Source organism: Drosophila tropicalis, unplaced genomic scaffold (genome assembly GCF_018151085.1).
Source record: "Drosophila tropicalis isolate 14030-0801.00 unplaced genomic scaffold, ASM1815108v1 contig_1187, whole genome shotgun sequence".
NCBI classification, from domain to species: Eukaryota; Metazoa; Arthropoda; class Insecta; order Diptera; family Drosophilidae; genus Drosophila; species Drosophila tropicalis.
Window position 1 is genome coordinate 2669911 of NW_027172559.1, and position 20885 is coordinate 2690795.

Genomic DNA, 20885 nt, shown 5'->3' on the forward strand with positions numbered 1-20885 from the left:
ATTATATAGAACACACACACCCACAGGGACTGAGAAAAAAAAAAACAGATTCCCTCACACATGCTGACGTTTTAATTTTATTCGAAAAAAACAGAGGCAAAATGAGGAATCCTTCACTCGAAATTGATTGAAATGATATTGCAAAGGCGTGATGGCAATGCCCAAAAGCCATGTGCTTGTGCGTGAATGCCACGTCGATCCGCAGCTTCAATATAGCCAAAAACCCCAAACTGAGTCTCAACTTGAATTCGGGCAATGCCCAGAACCTTGGTGTTTCTCGTAAAAACACAGGAAATCATTTCGTCATTCCATAAATTGTTATGTCGTAAATCTCCGCAATCAAATGGGCACACAGACACATCCTTGAATACAGTGTCTCACGACTCGTAGATATGTGGGTGTGGGTACATGTTGTCCTTGAGCCTGTTTCATCGAAAATTGTTAGCCTTGGTTCATTTCGTGTGGGTGTTTGCCATTCACTAAGCAGTGATTTGGCCAACTAACCAAAAACTGAGCAGATATACAGAAGAACGAGATAGGCACACACACAAATACCCACAAAAAAAGAAAGCAATACTAAACACAGTTAGTTCAATGAGCACACACAAAAGTCACAACAAGTCACAGGACACACACACACACACACTAAAGTCTATACAGGTGTCAAAATACATCGGCTCGTTTGGCATGTGGCGCACGTGCAACTTAACCTCAAAAAATGGCAAAATGTGAATCAAAGAAGCAGCAGCAGGCCAAAAACTGGCAACGGAAGCTGCAGCCAAAACGGATGTGTAGTTCATAAATTTCGTCAACTGCCATAATAACAAACTTGGGAGCCAAAACGAACCAAAGCAAAATGAAAGAAATGCTGTCATGTAAAGCTCTAAGAATTTGTTATACTCTTACTTGCTAAACACAAACAAACAAATTATAAATACCAAATAATTTGCAATCCCTAAAGATAATAGCCCACCCAGCATTTCATAGAATTTCTAATCGCAATAAGATCGTTCCCTAATCGTATATGATTCCTTTCTCGGGAGAAAAAAGTTCCCTCTCTTGTAAATATTTAACAATTCGTAAAATTTCATTCTGAACTTCATATATGAACTTCATTCTGATCTATAAGTTTCCAAATTTTACTTTTGGATACTTCGATTTAACAAATAAAAAATGGAAAAACTTGAAATTTTTATGTAAACCATGATCTCAATCTCGACAGCATCTAATTATACACCGAATTGATTTAAATAACTAACCAACTGAATAAAAATGTGGTGATGGACCTGCACTTTATAAACCACTGAACAACAAGTCTTTTACCTAATATAAACTGATGACTGTTTGCAAAAACAAAAGTCTGTTTTCTTGCAGAACAGCTCTATTCTTGAAAGAGTATAGTAAGAAAAACGAGGGCAAGCAAAAAAAAGCAAGTAGTCCTTGTTGTCGCATGACCATAGATTACACAACATATCATTTTATGGGGAAGGTGTGAAGACAGTTGGCCCATCACCAAGTAAAAGGGAGCAAGAAATCGATGAATGACAAGAAGAGAGAAGCAACAGCGACAGCGACAGTAGAAGCAAAAGTGATAGCAACCGAAATCAAGTCAACTCAAGTAAAGTAAAGTCATCTTGTGGCAAAATCATAAATATCATCAGACCAGAAAGATGTCTGTTTGGCAGGTGAATTTGTCAAGGTCCTCCTTCTGGGTTGGCCTGCTGTATCAGTCCTAGCAGTGTTCTCGAACACATCCGGCTAGCCATTAGTCAAAAGAGTGACGAACAAGCCAAACAAATGTAGCCGCCAGACAAGTGGGCGGAGCGAGTGTTGTTGTCTTCTTTTGATTCCTTTTCGTTTCGTCTCTACCTCTATATCCTGTCTGGGACCATTTAGTCAGAGCGCAATTTATTGACCTTTTTTTTTTTTTGCCTTCGTTTTGTACAATTTTCAATAAAACGGAACTATTAAGCAGTTAAATGATAAATTATGCGCCACAATAAGCAGTTACCCAAAGTCGCAGCCCGTGAAAGCTTTTATGATGACGCACTTCCGATTCAATCCGCAGACTCATCCTTTTGATTCTGTATCTTTCTCTCTCACTTTGCTGGTAACGGTCGCATCCATTTGGATTCATTGGTCAAACCCCAAGAAGTAGTTCAGTTTTGTCCCGTTCAGTTCAGTTCACTGCGGGCGTGCGTCGCTCCAATTGCGACTTTTATGGCACATCAATCGTCCGGTCGGCCGGACGAATGAACGAACCATCGTAGGACATACCGACGACTGCGACGGCCACAAGCCGTTAACTTTTATTGATTTCAATGGCCGGGGATTTGCTCACTGCCCGCTTCGTAGACGATAGTCCAGTGGCAGCTCCAGCTCCAGCTCATAAAGTGCCTTCAACGCCTTTTTGACTTAACCGCCCGCTTTGTCTTTTCCCTGCCACTATCGAACGCCACTCCTTCCTTCTCGTTTTCCTTCTGCTGGCAAGGGTCATTAAGTCAAGCTCTGGGCATAAATAAAATGACCAAGTTCTACGGTAAATGGAAAATTTCCATGTGCTTTAAGGATTGCAGCCAAAAGGTGTTAAGCAACAACTATTGAGTTAAGTCAATCAAAAAGTTATTTAATGTGAAATCAACTAGCAAATTTGAAAAATGTCTATCACATAGCAGACATTCGACAGACTAAAAATTCGAATAGCTATGAACAGTTTTTGAATTATTTCCCATAATATTATTATGATGAATACAATTGGATATATATTTATATTGATATTATGTACTTTAAAGACATGCAGTACAGATTATTTTAAAAGTCATTTCATTTTATACTTTGACTATTTGACGACTTATCCATGGTATATACTCTCCCAGATTAGTATAGGCAACTGGGCCTCCAGTGCCACAGCGACTTATGAAAGTGTTGGCGACGCCAGCTTGAACAGCGCGTTGAAGTCCATTCACCGTATATGTATTCATCAACGGGCTGCCAATATTGGGAACACAAGTTTCAGCATCTCCTAAACAAAACACTGTTTTGCTGTAGTCGCATCTAAAGGCATTTATAGGTTGAAGAGAGGCCATCATCAGATCATTCGTAAACTCGAAATTTTCGGTTTGTCCCCAGCCAATAGTTTTGTAACTTTTATCCAGATATGCTTTGACTCGTACTTCGTTGTCGAATGGTAAACAAATTGGCCTAATGTTTTCTGAAATGGTGCCATAGAAATTTTGATCTAAAGTATAAAACTTTTGTTAATAGCGTGCAATTGTACCTGTGTATTCCACTGTGCCTGCTAATTTCACAAGTGCTATGTTGTACAATTGACTTGGATTTTCATATCTGTCATGTACAATCGTCTTTTCAATGCCATAACTTACATATTGGGTGCCATGGTTACCCAAACGTACTTGTTTGCTGCAAAGGAAGAATTATACAAGAAATGAAACAACAATAGGCTTATCGTTTAACTGAATTAGACACATTTTGTTTGTTTTTCGAATTATAGTACATATAAATCGCATTATAACCAACCACAGTTGGCAACTACATAATAATTTGTTACTACTTACAGTTCCATGCCATTTAAAAATAAACAATTGGCAGCCGTCAAAACAAACTCTGTAAAGAAGTTTTCATTATTTCGATAAGAGATAAAACAAAAAAAAAGGATTTTGTTTACTTACTTTCTGTTATAAGAGTTCCGGCACATCCTCTTATTCCTGTTGACGAGTTATTCTTTTCAGCATCTTCATATATGAGCAAAGCCATCCAAGGCATTGAGATTTCCTGCGATTCCTTTTCTGTGCCTGCGTCAGAACCATTATATATTCCACAAGTGTCTGTTTGATTCAATTTTCGGATGCCTTCAGCATTTGCTATTTCCTCACAGCAAAAGAAGCCCTACGGTGTTTAAAATGGTGTAAATAACAGATTATTGTCTCTCAATAGTTGTTTATATAATTGCAAAAAGTACATACAGACGAACCTGGTCCAGGACAAACACTTCCCCTCAGAATTATATTTTTCACTTCAGGGGGTATAGTTGGCGAATTACTGATTTCTTCGAGTTCTGGACACTCTTTAATGGGCAAACATGTCCCCGGTGAGCCACCGAACGCTGTACAATATCTGCCGTGTATATCATCGGCTCTAATTGCTAATACGCACCAGAGTACAAGAAGCGCAAGATATTTTATAAGCATTTTGTTTCAAGTTTTACGAACGACTGTGAGTTGCATCGATATTTCAAGACATTTTATACCTCTGCTTATCAGTTCAAATTCAATTCATTAAACCACTTAATAAATATGTTATCAGAGTATGCCATATATTTGCAGTGTTCGTGCTGCTTCCTATCTTTCCAATGAACGATTGTGTTTCTAGAAAAAAAATGATTCAGATCATTATATAGAGTCTGTTATCTACTTGATGCATCATAACAGATTTGTGAATCCCCCCATTCGACTTTGTTTTTACATTATAGTAACCTTATATATGTATGTATTTAAGATCTTTAAATATAATCTTGTTTGCGAATTTATGTAATTTTTTGTAATATGTGTTCTAAGTTGAAGTCGACAAGTTTCACTCTGTCTTTATTATTAGATTGTGCATTAAACTTTGTTAATCGTCTTTAAAAATTCACTTCATTATCACCATCGTTAAATTGATTGAACTTGTAAGTAAAACTTTGTAACTCTTCACTTTAACTTGCATCTACAAATCATTAACCCTTAATAGACTAGAAATAGAGCTTTTTTGAAAACAAATTTGTAAATTCGTGACCTAATTTTATCTCATAAAAGTGCGAAAAAGCAAATAAAAAACTTTTCTTTCTAATCCATTTAGAAATAAAATATTAATTATACAAATCTTATTATGTAATTATTATTATATCTTATTTACTTTCGCGCTTTAAAATTTCTCAGGCTCGGACAAGAAAGTATTTGTTAAATAAATTAGAAAAAATTTGTTTTATTTTGTGCTAAAATTTGATATCTATATATTAGAAATGTTTAATAAATTCTAAACTGAGTAATGTCGATCCAAAGACTAAGGTAACCTTTGGGAATTAAAAGTATAAAGCTGCAAGATGATTAAAACTGTTTGTACATTTATCTATTATACAAACAAAAAACAATGCAATAGGATCAATTATCAGTTCTCAATAAATTTTTCATAGACAACTCATTACGCATACGCCTAGTTGAAACAAATGTTTGGAGTCTTGTATAAATTCTTACTATCAGGTAATACATTCTTGTTAACATTTATTGCAAAAAAAAACTTGTTTTTATTGATCTTCACATCATTAAGAGCCTAAACATAATTTCATCCAGTAGGTAATTAAATAACTCTTAATTATTTTAAAAATAAGTTGTCCCAATTCTAGAGTTAAAATATTAATCCCAAATAAATCAAAAAGGCGTCTAGTAAACTTCAAAATGATCGAAAATCAACAAATTTTATTCCTTAACTATTTTGTGACTGATCCATGGAATATATTGGGCCAATTTAGTGCTGGTAATTAATTTTTCTGTGCCGCAGGGGCCTTTGAAACTGCTGACAATGCCAACTTGAACAGCTCGACCAAGTCCATTGACAGAATACTTGTTCATCACAGGGCTGCCAATATTGGCAATGCAAATTCGTGAATCTTTTACACAAAGCAATGGTTTCCCATAAATGCAATCATAAGTGTTAACTCCTAATACAGGGGTCATCATAAGATTATTTGTGAGCTGCGCATTTTCCGTTTGACCAAAGCCAATGGTATGGTAAATTCGATTTCTTTTAGCTTTGTCTTGAAGATTGTTGTCGAAGGGCAAACAAATGGGCCGCACGTATGCTAAAGTATTAGAAAATTTCGTTAAAGTTATAAAAAGTTGTATTATTTGAGAGCAGCAGTTATTACGTTTAAACTCCACAGTTTCGGTTAATTTCAGGAGTGCAATGTTATCGACTTCACTTGTATTTTGATATCGTTCGTGCACTATTGTCTTTTCAATAGCATAATTCACGTTATGTCTCTCGCAATTGTCGCCGTCACAGTGAATCCAAAAACCCAACCGTACTCGTTTGCTAATAAATAAAAAAGGAAATTAAAGTTGTTAAATAATAAGCTGCAGCTTATTAAATAAATACAGATTGTATGTGGGTACTTACAGTTCCATTCCATTTAAAAACAAACAATGAGTCGCAGTTAAGACAAACTCTGCATAAGGATATTTGTTACATCAACAACAATACGATGTATTATATATGATATGTACTTACTTTCGGTTATAAGAGTTCCTGCACATCCATTTACTCCTACTGAGGAAGTTTTCTTTGCTGTATCTTCATATATAAGCAAAGCCATCCAGGGCAATGCATCTACCTGCAAGTCTTCTCCGGTATTTCCTTTGGCCACATTGTAGATTCCACAAGTGTCAGTTTGATTTAATTTCTGTATACCTTCATAATTTGTCTCGTCCTCGCAGCAAAATGTGTCCTACGGTTTTAAAAGCGTATTTCAGATATGATTGCGCTTACATTTTACTAATATAAATATTATAGAAAAGGATTATTAGTATTAATCGTACATACCGCCGAGTCTGGTCCTGGGCAAACACTTGGTCTCAAAAGAGAAACTCGTATTCCAAAGGGCACACTTTGAGCTCTGTTCAGACTTCTTAGACTTGCACACTCCTCTATGGGCAAACATGTTCCCGGTCTACCACGAAGTGCACTACAATACTTGCCCCTTCCAGCACTTACAGCTTTAACTGCCAATAAATATGATAGTACAAGAAGCAAAAGATTTTTAACAAACATTTTGCTTTGAATTTCACGAACGACTGTAAGCAACATCGACATTTTAATAGATTTTATACCTGTTCTTATCAGTCACTGAGACAGTCAAATGCAAATATAAACACAATTTGTTATCAGTCGGCCAAGCCCCTCTGGGATTTGAATGCCTTGTCTCCATTTTGTGATTCCCCTAGGTGGTGATGGGTAATCAGACAAACGTCAGCTTTGTATTTCATATATATAAATGTAGAAAGGCTGAGTCCACTGGACCAGAATAAAATATACACTTCACACCACTTTGCTTTTATGTATGTATCTTAGCTTATCATTTTTATTTAATTATTAACAAAAGAAAAAGAAACCATCTTATTGAACACTTTTAATTTCACGAGACCAACACAACCTCTCCGTCCAGCAACTCAAGCTCTTCTCCCTCCCTCTCCGATTCACCATCTATCGATATCTATCCTACTAATATCGTTATCGGCATTCCGATAACATTAGAGGTTCTCACGCAATCCTACATTCGGCCATTCTACAGGCTCATTCGTCCCGAATGATGGATTCCACATCTTCATGTACTCCGCTACGGTATTGGTCCTATTTGGGCCCTCACCATCCCCAATCTTCTCCACTGAGTATCTACCATGTCTCAACTTCCTAACAATTTTATACGGCCCTAGATAATTCTTCTTAAGCTTCAGCCCTGCTCCAAACTGGGTACGCTTTATAGCAACCATATCGCCCACTTCGTATTCTGTTTCGGACTTTCTAAACTTGTTATATGACTTACGATTTTCTTCCTGTATTTTTGCTATATTATCTTTTGCTAATCTACGAATTTCATCTTTCTCCCGTTGCAACTCTATAAGTAATTCTTCCTCTAACTGGGACTTTAACTCTTGATCATATGTCGTTCTCATTTCAATACCAGTCAAAATTTTAAAAGGCGAGATCTTAGTACTCCGTGGTGGCGAAGAGTTGATGAACTGTTGTACCCTGCCAACGTTTTTATACCAGGACTTGGGTTCCTCTGCACATAACTTGGTCAATAGCGTTGAAACAGTCCTATTAAGACGCTCGACTTGCCCATTTCCACGGGGTACTCCTGTAGCAATAAGTAAATGCTGAATCTTTTGCGAGGTACAGTATTCTTTAAACATGTTGGAAGTGAAAGCAGTTCCTCTGTCAGTTATAAAACGTTTCGGGTTCCCGAATACTTCCGATTGTCTCTGCAGACGATCAACAACTTCTTCAGATCCTGTGCTCTTAGTGGGATATAGCCAGACGAACTTGGAGAAAGCATCTACTATGACCAAAACATGGTTATACTGCTTTTTTGTCGATTCCATGGGGCCTATGTGATCTAGGTGAAACGTTGTCAATGGCTCATCACCTTTGTCGATGACATTTAAAAATCCTTCCTTCCTTCCATGCTTCTGTTCGCTCACAATGCACTCCACACACGATTTGATAACCACCTCAACTTTGCTGGCAACGTTTGGTATATAATAATCTTTTTCTAGGAGATCTATGGTCTTCTTAATTCCAAAATGCCCCTGGCGGTGCGCCATAGTTATGATTTCTCTCTCCATTGCCGACGGTATAACTATAAGTTCTTTAATCGGGTCTTTGTGTAAAATATCATACTGCAAATAAAAGTCGTCATATGTCCCGTTTTCCAATACCTTTCTAACCGCATTAATCCATTCATCCAAAAGCTGAGCCTGTTGTATCTTGTGTCTCAGAGAATTTTCGAGCAATAAGCAATGAATTCTGCTTAACGCATCCACGTGTTTCATTTTAGTTCCAGGTCGATGTTCGATCTCGAAGTCGAAATCTTGTAGAAATATCGCCCATCGAGCCACTCTTAAAGGCACTTCTTTTTTTTAATCGTCATTGCGAATGCATTACAATCTGTAACGATTTTTATCTTCTTCCCAAGCACGTAAACCCTCCACTTTGACAAAGCCTGAATTATGGCGAGTACTTCCAACTCATATGAGTGATACTTCTCCTCTGCTGGTGTAGTCTTACGACTCATGTACTCCACAGGATGGAAATTCTGGTCTTCAGAATCAAATTGTAGTAACATAGCGCCATAACCATACATACTAGCGTCACAGTGAACTTCGGTTATACCCATCGGATCAAACAAACGTAATACTGGCGGATTTGACAAACCTACTTTTAACTGCCTAACGGATGCAAGTGCTTCTTCATTCATCATGAATGGTACATCTTTTTTCATCATATTCGTCAACGGCCTAGCGATTGTTGCAAAGTCTTTCACGAATCGGCGAAAATACGAAGTAAGACCTAAGAACCTTTGTAAACCCTTTTTGTCTCTTGGGATTGGGTAACTTTCCACAGCCATAGTCTTTTCTCTGGACGGTTTAATAGTCGAATTTTCAATTATGTATCCTAGAAAATTGACTCGCCTTTGTAAAAATTGACATTTTTCCCATTTAATTTTCAGTCCTGAAGTCTCGGCTAGATTTAATACTCTTTTCAGCTTATTTAATCCATCTTCCTCATCATCTGATGGTATGATAATGTCATCCATGTACAAAATAACAATCCCTTCATCGATAAGTGGCCTTAAGACTGCAAATATGTATCTCATGAATACAGCTGGCGAATTGGTTATCCCAAATGGCACGAAATTAAACTCGAACTGGCCGTTTTGAGTAACAAACGATGTAAACTTCCGTGAGCTTTCGTCTACGGGAACGTGAAAGAATCCATTGCATAAATCGAGGGTTGTAAACACCTTTCCTCTCTGCAGTTTATGCAAAACGTCGTCAATTAATGCTGTCGGAAAATTGTCTTTTATTATTTTCTGATTCAGCTTCCTGTAATCACAGCATAATCTTTTCTTGCCATCTTTTTTTGAAACTAGCACCACAGGAGATGAATACTCGGAAAAGCTTTGACGAACGATTCCAGCCTCCATCCATTCCTTTATCTGCTGATTCACTATCACTTGATCCTGATATGGTAAACGTCTTGGCCTTTGAGAAATTGGAATATCATCTGTTACCACAATCTTCATTTCCACTGGCGATATAGTAGGCTTTACCGGTTTATATGACTTCAACATTTCTAATATATCTGATTTTATACCTTCGTCTAAATGGTTGAGATCAATTTCCAGTGCAGCGTCTTCATCCAAGGTCATTGTCATAATTCTCTCAAACGTTGTCTGCAATTCAGAAATGTTTGTCTTAGTTTGCACTTCTCGGCTTATTGGCTTTGGTATTTCGTCTTCTTTGTGGAACACGATTCGTTTTCTTCCAATAGTAACATTCAAGTTCTCCAGAACATCATTTCCGATCACTCCTTTATACAATGTGTCTTTATCTCGAACAACATGAAAGTCTATTTCTACAGCGTTGCCATCTAACTCTGTTTTGATCTTGAAAAATCCCAGTGTACGAATCTTTTTCCCTCCTACGCCAATTACCTCCTTGCATTCACGGTTTAAGTTAACCGGGTTTATTTCCTTATAAGTGCTCTCGCTAATGGTGGAAAGATCACTGCCCGAATCAAACAGAGCAGATAATACTCTATTGCCTATTGGAACGTCCTTAAAAGAACGATTAAACTTAAGTGTCATTTGTTGATAATTTGTATTATCCTTCTTAGTTTCTTTTGTGTTCCTTGCCTCACACTGATTAGCTTTGTGGCCCATCTGATTACATTTAAAACATTTGAAATCGTCTTTACAATTCTTAGCGACGTGATTCTTTCCTCCACATTTAAAGCATTTGAAATCCTCCAAAGTATTCCTCGATTGCAGCTTCTCAAATCGTGGTTTTGTTTTAGACTCTTGGTTGGAAGCATATTTCTCGTACATCGTTAGTTTCTCTCGTAATTCCTTCAAATCTCTCGCTTGGTAAAGAACGCTTTTATTCATTTTAGAGTCAGGGATACCCTCAATGATGTATTCGACAATGCTTTCCTCATCTAAGCTGCCTCTTTTGGCTATACTCTTCATTAGATAAAAGTACTCAACCAGACTCTCGTTGTATTTCTTCTTTCTACTCTCTAATTGCTTGTGAACTTCTTTTGCCGACAATTTAACAGTAAACTCATCCTGTAGCGCGCTCTTAAGTCCACCCCAACTTGTTAGACCCTCTTGACTATTTACGAACAACTTAGCCGCTCCTGTCAACAGCTGTCTACCATAGATAAATTTCTGAAGATCATTCCATTGTACTGTTACAGCAGTACCCTCAAAGTCTGAAAGCCATTCTAATACATCCTTTTTGTTGCTCCCATCAAACTCTGTCAACGAATCACGAATATCTTTTAAGGTGAACGCCATTGTCACTTCTCTCTCAACTTCTTCAACTTCGCCTTGAATACTGGTATTAGCTTCTGAATATAAGGATTGCTCGTTCGTGTCTAAATCAAAATATGAAATTAATCTCTCTCTTAATTCAGGTTTGTTGCCTTTTACACTTAAATTCAGCTCTTTTAACTTTTCTTTTAACCCTGCGACGGTCAGTTCGGTGATCTCGTTATACAACATGTGTAAAAATATTGATTACAAAATAATTTAAATTAGTGTTTAAATTAGATGTTAGTTTATATGATTACAAATATTCTAATTCCTCTTTGTTGAATTTTTCTTTCTTACTTATTTTCCAAAACTCGTAGTTCGTCTTTTCTTATTTCTCTTTCTCTAATTCGAAAATTTTAAATCTTATTTTCCAAAATTTTAAATCTTATTTTCCAAAATTTTAAATCTTATTTTCCAAAATTTTAAATCTTTCTTTTCTTATTTTCAAAATTTTAAATCCTCTTTTCTTATTTTAAAAATTGTAATTCATTGTTCTCTTATTTCACAACTTTTAGATCATCTTTTCTTTTTCCAAAATTTTAAATCTTCTTTTCTTATTTTTTAAAAATTGTAATTCATTGTTCTCTTATTTCACAACTTTTAAATCTTCTTTTCTTATTTTTAAAAATTGTAATTCATTGTTCTCTTATTTCAAAACTTTTAACTATTGTTAGTATTAAAATAAATGTACTTGCGATGTAGCCCTGGTTATTTTACGTCTATGTTGTCCGTTTCTCGTGATCTTCTTTACGCAGTTGTCTTCTTACGCGTAGTTTTCCTTACGCAGTTGTCTTCTTACGTGTTGTTTTCCTTACGCAGTTGTCTTCTTACGTGTTGTCTTCTTTACGTCTTAGCTTCTTCTCACTCACACACACACAATGTTGGATGGATGATGCCTTCTGACTGTGCATGTAGTGGTGAATCGGGTCGTCTCGTCTTGATCTGGTACTCCTCGTATTAGCAGCCACTCTCCGAGTCCGATCTCTGCTCCAGGTTACTTCTTGGCTTGCCTGAATGATTGGATAGCGCCGAATCCAAGCAAGTTCAATTTTTCTCCTCGTTTTGTCCCTCTCTGAACAAATTTTTGTCGTCTTTCGTCTTTTGATGCTCTTCGTGTTCGTCTCTGAACAAATTTTCGTCTTTGGGAAGTTGTTCGTCTTTCAAATATTTTCGTCTTTGTTCTTGCTTTTCCTCATTTTGTTCCTCTCTGAACAAAATTGTCGTCTTTAAGCGTTACTCATCTTTTCATCTTTGTTGTTATTTCTCATGTGTTCGTCTCTTTTCTTGTCGGTGGTGAAATTAAAGCACGCATTTTATTTTGTCTCGCTTGCTCTCATGTTTCCTTATGTTGGCGTCACTCTTGCAATTACGCGCGATTTCTTCATAAAGTTTTCTCTCTCACTCGCTCTTTGTTACAATCCCGGTTGAGCCCCCAAAATGTAGAAAGGCTGAGTCCACTGGACCAGAATAAAATATACACTTCACACCACTTTGCTTTTATGTATGTATCTTAGCTTATCATTTTTATTTAATTATTAACAAAAGAAAAAGAAACCATCTTATTGAACACTTTTAATTTCACGAGACCAACACAACCTCTCCGTCCAGCAACTCAAGCTCTTCTCCCTCCCTCTCCGATTCACCATCTATCGATATCTATCCTACTAATATCGTTATCGGCATTCCGATAACATTAGAGGTTCTCACGCAATCCTACATAAATAAAATTCACAATATATACACTAAGCTGGCAAAAAAAATGTGCGTTATTTGTATTTATAGGTTTTTGCAGTTTTTGTTTACCCTAATCTTAAATTGGAGTAATTATTGAAATTAAAAAACAAACAAGTTAGCTTGTCGGAAGTTTTTAAATTCCGTAGAAATTTAGATCTCTATAACTATTACTCTCTCAAATTTTGTTTCCATTTGCATAAGAATCCTTTTTATGTTTAATGTCTTTAAACGTAGTTACATTCAATCTGATGTTTTACTTTCTAAATCTAACCTAATTTGGTTAGCACTTGTCACTCAAAAACTGAAATGTTTTACTTTCGTTTAACGCACTTGAAGAACTCTTCAATTCAACAGTTGTGGTTGCTGCTCTTGCTTTAGCAATTGTTTTAAAACGTATAAACATTATTCCATTTTAGAGTTTGAGTGGATTCAATGTTCCGAGAGGGAGGCAAACCTCCTACCTGTCTGTGTTATAGTCCTTAGCTTCCTTCCTTGTAGATAGATGCATCCACACACACACATATGTATGTATGAGTGTTTGTGAAATGCCACAGTGAGTGATGCCGCTTTCGTGGTCGACTAATGCAGCAGCTTAGTGCCAGGCACTCCAGCCTTAGCTTCAACTTCAACTGATGCTGATGTCTGCTGATTCCTATATCCAGTGTGTTTTGTAATTAACATGGCATTCAACCCAAAACCAAAAATCTCTTGCAGTGCTCCATTTGTGGTGGGAAATTGAAATGCCTGAAGCAAATGTTTAAATATTTAGCTTAACTCGACAAGAATTTTCAACACCTTCTTTCATAGTCTTCATATCCTAGGAATTGTTTATTTTGAAACAAATATATGGGGCATATTGAATTTTTCAAAAATGAATTATAATTTTTTTGAAAATTTTTAAGAGGAAATATATTTTATTTAAATTAGGATTCATCCATTTTATATTTTGATTGTTTTGTCCTCCATCAAAATAACTTATTGCTTTATAAATTATAATCGTATCTGCTTTGGTTCCACCAATTAAGTTCTTTTTTTAAGGTAAAGTCATAAAATATAAGAACAAACCTCAAAATAACAATTTTTTGCGATAATTAACGAATAAATATTAACATTTTACGAGTAACTATTTTTAGTTCTCTGACTCTATCTGTAGTCATAAATTAGCTATTTGGAACTATCACCAAGGTGTCTCCTAAGGTTGGTTACCTCACATTAATCCAGGGTACCTAACCATCGGAGCTTATACTAAATATTTAGTAGACTTTATATTTGAATTCATTTTTGTTTTGCTTGCTGCTTTTTTGATTTTGTGTTGTAGGCAACATGCAACATGTCAATTAGTCGAGAAATGGCAGCAGCTGCCAAATTTAATTTTACCAGTGCCATGTCCAACCCCGATCCCTTCAGCCCACTCTTTGCACCCAGCTTCAGTCATGTCTGGTAGCTCGTCTTTGAATGGGATTCAAAGCATTTTCATGTCAAAAAAAAACAAAAAAAACGATCCAAGAGAAAACTTTTCAACATGTGTTGGCAGCTTTTGGGTTAAAAAAGAAAAGACAGGAAAAACTGTGGGCGAAGAAAACTCCTTCAAAGTTGTCGGTTTGAGGGGTCGGAGAAAAGAAGAAAAGTAAGAAAGAAGGTGCCAAGTGGCAAGTGGCAGGTAATAATCTATGCATGTGTGGGTAAGGGGAAGAAAGAAGAGTTTAGTAGAGTGGAAGTAGCAGCAGCCCGACACTTGCTAGCACTTTACATTTATTGTGGCAGTCATGTGAGGTGGCTAAATTGGAAGGAGTGGGGGTAGTAAGGAGACTGGCATTGCATTTGAAAGTGCCCTGTCATGGGCAAAAGGCAAAAGCCCAAAGCCAACAGTTTGAAGTAGAAGACACGGCCACAGCTCTAAGCTGTCTTAGTTGCTTATTATGCAGCCAACACCGCCCCACCTCTTTCATCTTCTACTTCGGGACATTTCTCTCATGCTCATTCTCTGACTCTCTCTTACTGCTTGGCAGGCAAGTCATCGTCACCCAGCTTGCGGAAATGAGCAGCTGTCCTGGCCTCCATACACACCAACACACACACGCACACATTCAGACATCTCTCAAACCTCTCAATGGCAAAAGCAATGTTCATGCTTAATCCCCTTCGTAAAGCCCCTCTTGCTTTTGCCCTCTACTTATACCAATGTACCCCTTCAATACCTTCTACTCCTTGTCGTCCTCCTATATCCTGGGGCCACTTGTGCTAAGTAGTCGCAGCAGTTGAGTGCAATGAAATTTTAGCTAGGGGTTCGCCTCCTAGCCTAGCTACTAAGTCAAACTCTAGCACTCTCACATACACACACACACATAAATACATATGGACACACAGTCATGTCACATACACACACTAATGCTAACATTACAGACAGAAGCAGCAGCAGCCATTTTTTATCATCATTTCCGTAACTCGTTGACAAACGGAAGCGTCGAGCCGAGCCGAGTGCAGAAAAGTCATCGCGTCGATGTGCCGGAAAATGCACCAACACAGTAACATACTCACACACACACACACGTACATTTTTGTACATGCATCTCTTACCCCAACGATGGCACCACGGAAATGACCGAAATAGCTGCCATTGCTTATAATTTTCTCATTTCAAAAACTACATTTTCAACTACTTTGCCATGTAAGTACTCCACTTACACATCGAAGGTTACAACCCTCCTATACACACACACATACAAATACATATATACCTAAACACACTGACTAACTATATGGGTCCTTGCCTTCTAATATTATAAATACCTCATTGATTACATTCGGAATGGATGCCTCAAGGATTAATATCCATGTCTATGATAATCTTCAATGCATTTCAGTAAATATATATATTTAAATATTTTAACATCTCTGTCGTTTGTGATTTTCATCTCATGCTTAAGAAGAGAAGCCTGTACACATGAGTGGTAAAATATTATTAATAGTACCTTTAAATATTTATATGTTTTTATATTAATTAAGCGGGTTTTCTCTGAATCAAATTTACAATTGCAGTTCTATAACGATTAACCAACATTCATTTCAAACTAAACATTTTAATGATTATTAAATAAATTCATTGATAATTATATAATTTAAATCAAAATTTGCACGGATTTCGGCAAGATATGAATTTTCAGTAGAAGCACCGTATTCCCATGGTCCTTGGCATGGCACACCCAGATAGACACTCGATACACTTCAATAGACTAAACTCACTTCACTCTTGACTATTTTTCTGGCTACTTTTCTGCAGCTATTGCCATTTTGCTTTCTATCAACAAGAGCCTGATTCCTCTTTCGTACACACCCTGTCTATTCCCATCCTCACTCACACACACACACACACACACATACATATACGCCCTGTTCATTGGGCATCGACAGGAGCATTTAACGTTAGTTCATTTCTTCCTTTGGTTTCGTTTTGGTTTTGGTTTGAGTTCGCTTTTTTTTTCGCATTGACAGCAAATTCGAAATATATTTGGGCCAGCATTTGCTGCCTGCCACGCTTTACACCACATTTTCGTTAGCTTTCAACGGGCCGTTACCTATCCCTATTCCTCTCCAAACTCTTTCTCTTCTATATATATTGTTTCCCCTTCTAAAGCCACACTCTTTAGCCAATGTTTGCTTGGCCAATCTGAAGCTCTTCTCTGGCGAATGTTTTTACTGCTGAATGGGTAATTTAGTATTTGGCAATTAGCTTTTGCTTTCGGCTTTCCCTGTTCTTGCCTAGTTCTCCTATTTTCCGCCATCTCTTCGTATTTTTACCCACATTCTTTCTTACTGTATGGTCCAGTTTTTCACTGGATTGTTTTCGAGCATTCATTGGCACATGGTCCTAACGTGCATTCTCGGCTCGGCACCAGCTCGTTTGTTTGTTTATCTGTTAAATTATGCAGTCGTCTATTAAGTGGCTGTGATTTATGTGACCACCAGCAAGAGGAGGAGCAGTCAAGTGAGTCGGAGTGAAAGATGAAGCATAAAATGAATCAGCAGAAGAACTAAAGCAAAGAAAAATTCATTTTAATATAAGTTTGCCTTACAGGAAAAACAAAAATATTTCAAATATTTTGCATATATTTAGCTCTCTCGAAACTTGAAACAAATATGCATTTGCAGTTTTAAAAACAAAAAACAACAAACAACAATTTACTAGAAAAAGCCTCATCCCTTTTCCATTTCCTTCAGCATCACTCACTTCACTTTTGAGCCAAATTTGCCTCCATCATTTTTCACAGTTATGCCTTGATGATATCCCAAACGTACAACTATCGATATTATTATCGATTTTCTGCCACGCCCATTGTCATACAAGCTAAGTTCTCAAAATATGGATAAGAATGACTTCTAGTGATTCGAATCTGTCTGGAAAAGCAGATCGTGTAAGGATGATTAGGTGAAATTAATTCCGAAAGTCAGGCAAAGCAGAAAATAAAACTTTTATAGAAACCCTCAATGAAGAAAAGAATATATTTATATATATTTTATTAAGGGTATACCGGCTTCGAACATATATTTTTTATCAGTATGGCGCTTGGTTTTTGGCTGGCGGACATTTAATGGTCCACTACTCCACTTCCAGCAGGTCCAACAGGATGGTTTGTGGCTTTGTTCACGTTGTCATTTCATTTTGTTTACGCTTCATTAAATATTATTGAAATGCTGCAATTAATTGCGTAATTGTTATTTTATGTCACAACGGCAACAACTATACAACAAGAACAACAACAAAAATAATAGCACTAGCAGCAGAGGGGCACTTTAAGCACTTGATACAACAGCCAATGAACAAACTGTTTTTGGCCCTCTACCTCTTCTTGTCATACAAGGCCAAACCCTGAGGCCTTATTTCCTCTCGACACACACACACACACACACACAGACACACGCACACAAACAAACTCACGCATAACCCAAGGGCCATTTGCTGGACAACAAATTGCACATTAAATTAAACACAAATAACTCGTAAAATTGTAAAATATACATATATATTCTTATATATAGCATAAACTGCAACTATGTGTAATTAGCTGTCAAATCAACAAGCGTGCAAATTATCAGTAAAAATAAAACGAAAAATTAAAATGGTAGAAAAACATATTTTCATATAAAGTGAAGTGCACAGCACGCAAGGACCACGAAAGGACACCAGCAAATTGTGGAAAAATTAAAAACATTTGCTTTCAGCCATAAACTTACACTGAGAGAAACTAAACAAATATGCCCTGACCATAGGGACAATTGTAATAGTTTGAATTAATACAAATTTATATAAGGACCTCAGAGGACCACAAATCAATATGTATATGTATTGTATTCTTTTGTACTTTAGTTAATCACGACGTTAATCTCAACTTAAACCACAAAAGTTTACAAGATCATAAGCTATTACTATTTACTATTTATATTTAAATTAAATTGTTAACTTCATTAAGAAAACAATATTTTGCCAATTTATATGATATGGTATGATATGGTAATTTGAATATATTAAGCGCAATGCAATAGAAGGAAATATTTATAATCAAACACAGACTCATTGAGAACCTCTTTTTACATTAAGAGTCTCAACTAAAACATTGTTTATGATCTTATTTCGCTTCAGTTATCTTTTTGGTGGCCTACTAATGAGAGTCCCATAGAATTTAGCAATTAACTTCACTGGTTAACTCTCTCTTTTTGAATAGTTTTTGTAAATTCTTTGTAAATTATAAAACTCATTTAGGATTTCCATAGTTATAATCCAAAAAATTATTAAAACTCCAGTAACTTTTATAGTTTTACTATAAGCGTGTGATTCACAAAGTTATGTAAGGAAAAACTAAGCTAAAACTTATTTCTAGTTTTTTGTTATTGTGGAATTTTCAAGCATTTTATATCATGTAAATATTTAATCTTTATGGAAGCTCTTAAGCAACCAATTAGCCAGAATTAAAGGGTATCAAGCACTGGGCAAACTAAATGGCACGCATAAGTTAGTGACATGCAATGTGGCCTAGTTCTCTGGCTCGTTTCCATTCTTTGAGACGAGACGTTGAACGATTGCCTGACATTTCACTTAGCCAACCTCAACACATTTCACTTTTTACTCATTTCAATGAGTATTAGTCTTTAGTTTTTTGTTGTTAAAAACAAAAAGGCGCATTGCATTGCCGTGGCAGTAAATCAAATGAAAATGAAATTGAAAAAAAGTGGGAGGGATGACCGACTGGGGCACTCCTGGCCATTTGTCAAGCGTCAACAAGAGCGCTGACAAGTGGTAAAATGGTAGAAAGCTTCCCCACCAATCCTTCCTTCCTTCCATCCATTGTCCTGCCTTTTTTTTTTTTGTAGTTGTAGTTGTTTGTATATGAGGAAGGGGATAGGTGAAGGGGGTAAAACGATTTAATTTCATTATTAAACAATGGGCGACAAAGTGGCAGCAGATTTCATTTATGGCACAGCTCATAACACGCGATGGGGTCAAGCTAAAAACCAGGTGAGTGACAGCCAGCGTGTGTGTGTGTGGCAGAATGGAAAGCTGCCTCAACTAATTTCAATTTTTGTGGCAACATGCAAACTTATAAGTGCTAGCTGCGTTTATAGTTGGGTCAGGTCAAACCGCGCTGCCATGTTGCCACAATGATGCATTGCTCAGGATTTAGATAATTAAACATAATGACAGAACTTGCAGCACTTGCTTTTGATAAATGACTTTAGTATGAGTTAACCGCTTAACTAACACAAATTTTCCACACAAATTTTCAATCTAATTTCTTGCATAAATTCTTAAAATGAAAATAAAGTCCAGGGCCCATTTTAATTTATGCACAACCATTAAAAAATAGCTTCGGGCTTAAGCCGTTTACATAATTTATTGGGTTTTGTGTACATTTCCTGCTCCTTGATATACCCTTGCCGATGGGTATACATAAATTTAGTCCCATAGAAGAGCATCCCATCTAAACATCTATACACATCGACAGATTCTTTATGTCTGGATCAAAGCACGCTTGTTTGCGCATTATTTAAAGTTATCATTCTTTAATGGGATCCGAAAAGTGTTTTTGATTTCTTGAAATAAAGTATTTAAAGTGAAATTTATTGTTGTTAGTCTTTTTTTGATTAGGTAAATGCAGAAAAGATATGTATATCTAAATTGAAAGAAGCAAAATTCAGTTTTGAAATAAAAAAAATCTAAATAACAAAGGAAATTTTGGAACTCAAATTGATCAAAAATATTTAGTCAAAAGCTAAAAATTTTAGCGTCAGGGAATACATTTTAGAACAGAGAGACAAGAGAAACTTAATTTTTCTTGCTCCCAATAGAGTTAAGTTTTAATACAATTGCTTTACTAAGTTGTGCTGACGTTTTAAACATGAATTCTAAGAATTCGTAAAATTACGACTAATTACCTTCGCTAGAGTATACAAAGTTCGCTTGAATTGTTGACCCTTCTTGTTAATTTTTTCAGCATCAAGTTGACTGAGTAAGTGAGAAAAAAGGTGTTACTACCTGAACCTTAAAATAAATAATAATCCATATAAATGTGCCACGTGGCTGGCTGTATGGGAGGAAAAGAAAGAGCGGAGAGAGTGGGAGTCAGCTCATTGAGTGTGATGGAGTAATACGATGAAGGTGGGTAAATTGTGAGTGTACGTAAAGGTGATTGCAGGAAGCAGATGGAGACGGCACCGCGATGCTTCTCACTTTTTACCCAGGCGTTAATTGACAGTAATTTTATTAGGTAAATGAAGCTACTGCCACCGATGCCGAAGGACCTTAACAGCCTTGTTGTAAATATTTTAACAAATTATGCGATTTTAATGAGCTGGAAAAGTGCAAATCACTGACGGCTTTTCTTGTTTTTCACTCTTCTTTATTTTTTTTTTTTTGTTGTTGTTGTTTTTTGTTGGTTTTTTATTCTGGTTTGCCATTTGTCACTTTTTGTACGCTTTCAGTTTAATGCAATTTATGAAAAATTTATTA

General features: G+C 36.4%; 2 protein-coding genes across 3 annotated transcripts; both read right to left on the reverse strand.

Moving 5' to 3' along the window:
• Positions 1 to 2736: 2736 nt before the first annotated feature.
• Positions 2737 to 4243, reverse strand: LOC137576200 (serine protease grass-like). Of its 2 annotated transcripts, XM_068289167.1 has the most exons (5): positions 3984 to 4240; positions 3690 to 3906; positions 3576 to 3624; positions 3278 to 3420; positions 2737 to 3211 (listed from the first exon to the last, which is right to left on the reverse strand). In XM_068289167.1, the coding sequence occupies exons 1-5, from the start codon at positions 4206 to 4208 to the stop codon at positions 2829 to 2831; spliced, it is 1017 nt and encodes a 338-aa protein (XP_068145268.1). In that variant the 5' UTR covers positions 4209 to 4240; the 3' UTR covers positions 2737 to 2828. The 2 variants fall into 2 exon arrangements, 1 of the variants encoding a protein (XP_068145268.1); XR_011032274.1 differs by lacking the exon at positions 3576 to 3624 and having other exon boundaries at positions 3984 to 4243.
• Positions 4244 to 5439: 1196 nt separating this feature from the next.
• On the reverse strand, positions 5440 to 6851 carry LOC137576968 (serine protease grass-like). Its single transcript, XM_068290324.1, has 5 exons — positions 6595 to 6851; positions 6283 to 6499; positions 6172 to 6220; positions 5921 to 6087; positions 5440 to 5854 (listed from the first exon to the last, which is right to left on the reverse strand). The coding sequence occupies exons 1-5, from the start codon at positions 6820 to 6822 to the stop codon at positions 5472 to 5474; spliced, it is 1044 nt and encodes a 347-aa protein (XP_068146425.1). The 5' UTR covers positions 6823 to 6851; the 3' UTR covers positions 5440 to 5471.
• Between the last annotated feature and the right edge of the window lie 14034 nt (positions 6852 to 20885).